The sequence below is a fragment of the Pan paniscus genome, chromosome X (genome assembly GCF_029289425.2).
Source record: "Pan paniscus chromosome X, NHGRI_mPanPan1-v2.0_pri, whole genome shotgun sequence".
In the NCBI taxonomy this organism is placed as follows: Eukaryota; Metazoa; Chordata; class Mammalia; order Primates; family Hominidae; genus Pan; species Pan paniscus.
In genome coordinates this window covers 84,410,373-84,419,433 of record NC_073272.2, presented here as the reverse complement: position 1 = coordinate 84,419,433, position 9,061 = coordinate 84,410,373, and the positions used below count along the sequence as shown (strand labels likewise).

Here is a 9,061-nt window from a genome sequence, read left to right as displayed (position 1 = left end):
CCTTGTTCATGGCCTAACTTTCAAGCTGAATTAGACTTGCCCTGATGGTATCTATAGAGGCAAGACAAAGTCATAATATCTTACCCCTAATACACACAAAACACGATATGCCAAACATTTAGTAAGCTGAAAGTACTCAATTTTACGTGTAGAGTATGTGTTAGCAGTTTCTACGAGGCAAAAGCTATGTTTTTTGATACCTAGGATAGAACCTTTTCCCCAAATCAGCTCAGTTATTCTGCTTCTGAAAATACTGACAATAGAATACGATCATCTTTCCCTCCCCTAATCCAAATACAAATTTTAACATTTCATAATTGATTTCACTGAAATCGAGGAACTGGTAGGTAGGGACTAACAGAGCAAGATGGGAGTAACCATTTTGAATAAAAAAGAACCTTAAATATTCTAATCAGAAATAGAATTGCCATCCTACTATGGCCATTTTGACTGTCTCATAATGTCCTGCTTAGATTTTATTGTTTATCCCCAAATATTTACTATTATGTGGGTTTGATTTTGATGGTGAAAATATGATATTTGAAGCAAAATAATAAAGGCAATATAATTAGTAACTGTGAATTGGACCATAATAGGAAAAGCTCATAATAGTGTGAGATCATTGTGTTAATATTCTGAAAATTCCAGCTATCACTATTGATGACCTACATACATAATCTCTACAATAAAAGTTTCTATTTGCTTCTTAGGAACAGACTATAATATTGAATTTCTTGATTAGAAATTTCTTAAGTGGTAATGTTTCAACAGTCTACAAATATCAAACATATTCATAGCATAGCTCTCTACTAAATCAATGATCTCTAGTGACATGGACAGAAATTTTATTCTTTTTTTTTATAGTTACATATCATAATGTAAACATTTTGTAAAGATCTCTTGGAGGCATGTAAAATCTAAAATACAAAGGTTAAAAAGTGGTTTGCAAACCATGCAAGAAAGCTTTTACTAAAAACTAGGTAAAAACAAAATTCTCCCTCTCTCTCTGTTTCAGATGTTCAATAGCCATGCATGGCTAGCGGCTACTGTATTTGGATTGTGTAGATATAGGATGTTTCCGTCATTGCAGAAAGTTTTATTAGACAGTATTGCCTTCATCCCTCCATCTGCCCTTTAACAAGAGTAGATCATAGGTAATATACTAAAGTTAACTTTTACACTTCAAAAAAGAGTTTATAAAGTCTTCTCAAGTGAGATTTAGTGTAATTTACAAATTCACATATTTAAATGCAAAGACTTTTTTTTTTTTTGAGACACGGTCTTACTCTGACACCCAGGCCGAATTGCAATGGCTCAATCACAGCTCACAGCAGCCTCAACACCCAGCCCCCCTCCCCCGGGCTCAAGGGATCCTCCCACCTCCGTCTCCTAAGTAGCTGAGACTACAGGTGTGCGCCATTATGTCTGGCTTTTTTTTTTTTTAATTTTGTTTTTGTAGAGATGGGGTTTTGCCACGTTGCCAAAACTGGTCTCGAACTCCTAAACTCAAGCAATCTGCCCTCCTTGGCCTCCCAATGTGCTGGGATTAGAGGCATGAGCAACTGTGCCAGGCCTGAAGAAGTTTCTCTATGTCTCTTTTTCTTCTGTGCTCCAGGTAAGAGAAAAGTTGGCATGTATTGAAAATGTAATGTCAATAACATTGTCAGCATCCAAATAAATTATTTTAAACGTGCATGAAAGCAGTAAGACACTAAGCATGTATTTTTCCTGCTGAGTAGTTTTTGTTCTCTTTTATTTGAAGTGTTAAGGATTAAACTTACCTTCAGAAAATTAAAACATTTTTAGCCTACTAAGATTAGATAATTGATTAAATTACAAAATGTATTAAATGTGATGATGGTAGTAATCTGCTTATTACACTGATTGGTCATCCCTGAATGTACAAGTTCTAATGGAGGAACTGGGCTTTTCCTTACGCACAAGTATTTTCATAAAATTAATTTTTACCTGTACAACCAGATAGTCCAGTTAAAACTGTCAGGGTGCAATTCTTCATGATAATTCTAGTCATCCTGTGACAACATTTGTCCTGGACTGTCATTTCAAATATATATATTTTTATATTTAGAAAAATATAAATTTTCTTACAGATATACTAATCTTTAATAGTTGATTTTCCTTGTAAAAATGTAAACAAAAACTAAAAAATGTAAAAATTGCGTTTAAGTGAATAAAAGGGGATTATTGAAAACTCAGTTTCATATTGAAAGTATTTTTTTTTTCTTTTTCAAATAGTTTTATTGACATATGCTTGTATACAACAGCCTTGGAAGTTAGAGGCCCCTCCAGGGGAGAGGGTAGATTTGCCTGTTTCCTGATCAGCTTAATAAGAACATCTCTCTCTAGGCAAAGGGTGGGCAGGTTTGCTAGCAGTCCCCTTTCAAAGAATGGGGGTTCCTAAACTTAAGTTCTCTCAACTGTGACCCAAACCCACTGTGTGTGCACCACTCACCTGGTCTGATCTACCTCTCCTCCTTGGGACTTGAGGGAGCAAGGGAAACTGATGTCAGTGAAGCTCATGCTGCCTGCTGTGCTATGACTCCTGCCTCTAACCCAGGACTCTCTGTCATTTTGCCAGCCTCCACCAAACTGTGACAAGCTAACTTGTAGCTTGCAGGCTGGGTAGAATCTCAGACCTTACATGGTTCTCGAGAAAACATGACAAGTAAGAGCTAGTAGGTATGTCCTGAGAAGTCACAAACAACCCAACTCTGGGCGTGGGAGAGAGGCAGAGTGGGCAAAAAGGTGGAAGATGAAGGTATGGGGGCTGTCGGAAACTGGGAACAAAATACATTTTATATTGTAACAACTAATCCATTTCATTTTGGGCCAGTTAAATCTGAATCTCCAAGTAGAGGATGGGTAATATTATTCATGGTCAAAATCAAAACAACTTAAGACACAGGTTCTTCAGAATAAAATGAATACGAGCTTTATTAATCTTCATCTTGCTTTTCCCAACTGATGTCAGTTCAAAACAGACTGCACATTAAAAACTTTCCCAGCCAGGGTCGTGGCTCACTCCTGTAATCCCAGCACTTTGGGAGGCTGAGGCGGGCGGATCACGAGGTTAGGAGTTCAACACCAGCCTGGTCAACATGGTGAAACCCCGTCTCTACTAAAAACACAAAAATTAGCTGGGCCTGGTGGCTCACGCCTGTAATCCCAGCTACTTGGGAGGCTGAGGCAGGAAAATCGTTTGATCCCGGGAGGTGGAGGTTGCAGTGAGCCGAGATCATGCCATTGCACTCCAGCCTGGGCTACAGGGCAAGACTCCAGTCTCAAATAAATAAATACATAAATAAATAAAATTCCCACTAGTCAGTGGAACTGTTCTCAATCTTAAAGCCACCACCCCCTTGTTCTTGCTTTGTTTCACAATCCTAAATCAACAAATAAATCTTTTTGTCAAAACTAAATGAAAACTGACCTGTTTGTCTTACACTCCCCACACACCCTCACTTCCCACTCGGCCACACCCTCCACCAACCGTGCACGCCCCTGTCCCCAACCCCCAGAACCCCACCACTTCTATGGCCTCCACTCATTGCCTGCTAAGAAAAGCGCGTAAGACGTGCCCAGAAGAATGAGGAGACTCCCCTTCATAGAAAGTAATCAAAACATAACCAATTAAGTGAACTGCCACTTTCTGCATCTTTATTATTAAGGCGATGGAATTATATTTTGAAATTACATGGTACACTACTGAGTCCAGTCTCTAGCTATTCTGCCATACTCCCTCCTGTCCCATATTTCCGTTAACGTTGATGGTAAATTCCGTTGGTAAATTTGATCTTGGGTGGTTTGAATAGGTAGTCGGAGGGAAACTTTAGGAAGAAGACCCCTCCCAGGTAGGAGCTGTCGTTGGGCCTCGTTATGGTGGCCTGCCAGTGGAGCATATCGTCCCACACTGGCCCTGCTGAGCAGTGGGGCTGGGGGTCGCGGGCCAGTTCGAGGAACTCCTTGTGGATGAGCTTTAGGGCCATAGTCCGCAACCCTTGGCGGCCAGTCCTCGGCACCGGGCCCGGAGCCTGGTAGAGGGCAGCGGTGGCGATCCCTGGGTGGGATGGGCAGCAAGGGTATGCCTCGGCAGATGAAGGGGCTGAGGGCAAGCTCCGGGGTCGGCGGGGGCGTCGGGGGAATCGGACGGTGGCGTAGAGGGGGACTGACCACGATAAGCGCCGGACGCTCCACCACACGCGATGGCCTGCAGGATGCCTGTAGCTTATGGTGACCGAGGTCGCGCTGTCCGGCGTTGGAGATTTTGTGGTTTGGAGCGGCCGCTCCTCTTGCTGGGGGCAGCCTGCCCCAGCGGCTAGCCCCGACTGCCCACATCGGGGCGCTGGACACCCGCGCTGATCTGCTCTGTGAGATCAGAGGCCACTGGGGCCTCTAGCCACCCCCACGCCCTGTGACGTTGACTGACGCGCTGCGCAGCGTTGCCAAGGTCCAGGGCCATGGGAGCGGGGTGGGGCTGGAAAGGAAGGTGAAAGGTTGGGGGGAAGGGGCGGGGCAGGATGTTCTGACTCCGTGCCTGTGCCTGGGTCGGCAAGTAGGACCCCAGGCACTGCCCTTCGCCCAGAGTGACCTCAAGAAATAGCAGTTCAATGAATGCCTCTCTGCCCCTTACCCACAGTCAACTTCCCTTCACAGTTTACCTCAGAGGCCTTCTCCTCCCCTCCCTTCTCTCACCACTTGTGTATTTCCAGAGACATTCTCTTGTATAAATAAGTTTAGTAGATTTACTATCAATATAATACTTTTTAAAGTAACTTTTCACAATGTTTTGGTAAATTTATTTTTAATCAAGGTTTAAGGCCTTCAAAAAATTCAATTTGGAGCTAAAACAACTTCAATCGTTGAGGAACTCCTGACAATAAGAAGAAAGGGAGGGCAGGAAGAAAGGAAACCAGTAGTCCATCTGGCATATATGAACACTTCAGTTATTGTTGTTTATAAAAATGATCTTTTTTTTAAAAAAAAATAATGGTTCCAATAACAAGCATAACTGCGGAACAGAATGTCTCATTCTTGAGGCTTTGCAGTACTAATACTGATTCACATGAAACCTTCACTTGCTTATATGTGGGAATGTAAAGCCAAATAAGTACCTTCAAAATAGGTTGGCCTGTCAGCCATATCAATTCCTTTCCATGAATTAAGTAAGAATTCAATAAGGAGTTCTTAAGTTTTGGTAAGAAATTACAGTATATAAACTAGGTCATAGTTTTATTTATAAGATACTGGATATCCTTCAGTTATGAAAATTTCTTGCTGCAAAATTAGTTAACTAACATACCTGTTCAACCAACTTGTGAAGGCAAGATAATTATTTGATAGTACTTTATAAAGGTGAGAATGTAGATATAGAAGAGTGGATCTTCTAACAGTAGGTTAAAATGTCTAACTAATTGAAAGGAACTTTCCCAAATCTGTTGGGTTATCTATTACCACAGAAGAACAGGGTTTGTGTGCTTCTGAACAAATGAGTTATTCCTGTTACTGTGGTGAAATACCAAATTTTCTTTTTGTTTATTTATTTTTCTTGTGCAACAGTTTATTCTTCCTGGGAGACCAATGAGAATAACAAGGGATAGAGATCAATTAAAAACAAATCTCTGCAACTACATGTGTGCTAGTATTTTAAATTACATTTTCAGTAGTTTTAGTTTATATTTTTTATTTCAATAGCTTTTGGAGTACAAGTGGTATTTTGTCACTTGGAAGAATTATATAGTAGTGAATTCTGAGATTTTAGTGCATCCATCACCTGAGTCATGTACATTGTACCTGATGTGTAGTTTTTTAGCCCTAGGCCCTCTCCCATCTTCCCACTTTTGAACCTCAAAAGTTTATTATATCACTCTGTATATCTTTGCATATTCATATCTTAGCTCCTACTTACAAGTGAGAACATATGGTTTTTGGTTTTCCAATCCTGTGTTAAGTCACTTAGAATAGTGGTCTCCAGCTCTATCCAAGTTGCTGCAAAATGCATTATTTCATTCCTTTTAATGGCTGATAGTATTCCATGGTGTATATAAGCCACATTTTCTTTATCCACTGATTAACTGATGGGCACTTAGGTTTATTCCACATCTTTGTAATTGCAAATTATGGTGGAATAAACATGCAAGTGCAGGTATCTTTTTGATGTGACTTATTTTCCTTTGGGTAGATACCCAGTAGTGTGATTGCTGGATTGAATAGCTCTACTTTCAGCTCTTTAAGGAATCTCCATAATGGTTTCCATAGAGGTTGTACTAATTTACATTCCTACTAGCAGTGCATAAGGGTTCCCTTCTCTCCACATCCATGCCAAAAACTACTGTTTTTTGACTTTTTAAATAATGGCCATCCTGGCTGGGGTAAGGTGATATCTCATTATGGTTTTAATTTGCATATCCCTGATGATTAGTGATGTTGAGCATCTTTTCATATGTTTATTGGCCATTTGTATATCTTTTTTTTTTCATTTTTTTGAGACAGAGTCTCACACTGTCCCCAGGCTGGAGTGCAGTGGCGCGATCTCCGCTCACTGCAACCTCCATCTCTGGGTTCAACCAGTTCTCCTGCCTCAGCGTCCTGGGATTACAAGAGTGAGCCACCGTGCCTGGCCTTGCATATCTTCTTTAGAGAAATGTCTATTCATGTCCTTTGCCCACTTTCTAATGTGATTATTATATTTTTTTTGGTGATTTGAGTTACTTGTAGATTCTGGATACTAGTCCTTTGCTGGATGCTTAGTGTGCAAATATTTTCTCCCATTCTGTCGGTTATCTGTTTACTCTGCTGATTATGAAATATCGAACTTTAAAGACTTCAATTAAAATAACATTTTGTAAGAAAATTCAAAAAGAAAACCAAGGCTAGCTATTTGTTTAGGAAGCATATTATTGCAAAATGTTATATAGCAAACTTCCAGAGTTTTCTTTTTCCATTGTGATGAGACTTGAAAATTATTTTGCAAGACTGGATGCCATTAACACCAACCTTTTTGATTGGGTTGGGAATAAGGATCATGTAATCTTGTGTAAGTTCTCTGTTGGGAAAAAGTGTAGTCATGATCCCCACGTCTGTTCTGTGATAAAATCCTGTGGAATATACCTTTTATATTCATCTGCACTTAATCTTCAATGTGGCTGTCTTAATTTAGGATGTAATCATTTGTCACCAGACTACAATAATATATTTTTAATAAGTGTCTGTGCTGTTAATCTTGCCACTCTCAAATCCACCTTCAGCACTGCCATGTAGAATTATCTCCCTAAAGCATAAATTAATTCCTATCATAATCCATACTTAAAGCTTTCAATAGCCATCCATCACCTGAAGGGTAAATTCTAAATTTCAGGGCTGCCCAATTAAGTCATCCCCAGGGAGAATTAAACTTCTCTCTGTTCAGCTACACAGAATCTTTTATGTGTCTCTAATACAGCATGTATTATACTGCATTGTCACTATCTTTTTAAATGTTCATCCTCTTAATCAGTCTGATAGCTCTTTGATGTGAAAATTGGCCTTGATCATTTTTGTATCTTACTGCCCAGTATATATTAGGTACTCAATACTTTCTGGATAAGTGCATGCATTCATTAAAGATGAATGATGGCTGGGCGCAGTGGCTCAAGCCTGTAATCCCAGTACTTTGGGAGGCCGAGGCGGCCAGATCACCTGAGGCCAGGAGTTTGAGACAAGCCTGGCCAACATGGTGAAACCCCATCTCTACTAAAGATACAAACATTAGCCAGGCGTGGTGGCATGTGCCTGTAGTCCCAGCTACTCGGGAGGCTGAGGCAGGAGAATCGCTTGAACCTGGGAGGGAGAGGTTGAAATGAGCCGAGATTGTGCCATTGCACTCCAGCCTCAGTGACAGAGCAAGACTCTGTCTCAAAAAAAAAAAAAGAGATGAATGATATAATTTATACACAGTCATTGATATAAAATTTCTCCACCTAACCTAAAATTTAAGTCAGAAACATTACAGGCCACAAGATATTATACCACAATAAAAATAAAAAGCAATATAATGGGAATACATTGCATTGTTCTTCATTTGACAAGCCCTGAACGACAGTTCAAAGCCACTTTAACTTTTTCTTTTTTTTTTTGAGACAGGGTCTTGCTCTGTCACCCAGGCTAGAGTGCAGTGGCACAATCTCGGCTCACTGCAACCTCTGCCTCCCAGGTTTAAGCGATTCTCCTGCCTCAGCCTCACGAGTAGCTGGAATTAGAGGCATGTGCCACCACACCTGGCTAATTTTTATATTTTGAGTAGAGACGGGGTTTCACCATGTTGGCCAGGTTAGTCTCGAACTCCTGGCCTCAGGTGATTCACCCGCCTCTGCCTCCCTAAGTGTTGGGATTACAGGCGTGAGCCACCATGCCCAGCCCTCTTTAACTTTTATCTGCATAATATACTGCTCTGCTTAGAGTTAAACCAAAATGAAATACTGCTTTCTTCAGATACAGTCACTATTATTCTTTTATTATAGATAATCAACTGTCAAAAATTTAGGAATAAAAATGATATAAGTATCTTTTCAATATGGTATCTTAATGAAACATATATTTAATTCCACAAAGAGTCAGCCTTATTTCATTGCCCAAGGCAAAGGCTGTCAAGGCAAAGCTGGCTCCATACTATCTTTTTCACGGTTCATACTCATCAGAGGTCAGTCAAAACTTCAGCATTTCTTTCTCTTTTCTTTTTTTTTTTTTTTTGAGTTGGAGTCTCACTCTGTCACCCAGGCTGTAGTGCAGTGGTGCGATCCCGGCTCACTTCAACCTCTGCCTCCCGGGTTCAAGCAATTCTCCTGCCTCAGCCTCCCGAGTAGCTGGGATTAGCCCAGCTAATTTTTGTATTTTTAGTAGAGATGGGGTTTCATCATGTTGGCCAGGGTGGTCTCGAACTCCTGTCCTCAAGTGATCCACCTGCCTTGGCCTCCCAAAATGCTGGGATTACAGGCATGAGCCACCGGGCCTGGCCAAAACTTTAGCATTTCACTTAAAATGTGTGGGGTGGAATAGATTATTAACT

At 40.6% G+C, this 9,061-nt stretch overlaps 1 protein-coding gene across 1 annotated transcript; it reads right to left on the bottom strand.

Moving 5' to 3' along the window:
- Positions 1–3,656: 3,656 nt before the first annotated feature.
- Positions 3,657–4,390, bottom strand: LOC100969452 (putative ubiquitin-conjugating enzyme E2 D2-like protein). Its single transcript, XM_003824435.4, has one exon. It carries the CDS (start codon positions 4,005–4,007, stop codon positions 3,780–3,782), a length of 228 nt encoding a protein of 75 aa, XP_003824483.4. The 5' UTR covers positions 4,008–4,390; the 3' UTR covers positions 3,657–3,779.
- Positions 4,391–9,061: the final 4,671 nt, after the last annotated feature.

What these genes read in the sequence shown, in the direction of transcription:
- LOC100969452 (XM_003824435.4), bottom strand. Translation starts at nt 4,007, where the DNA reads ATGGCCCTAAAGCTCATCCACAAGGAGTTCCTCGAACTGGCCCGCGAC.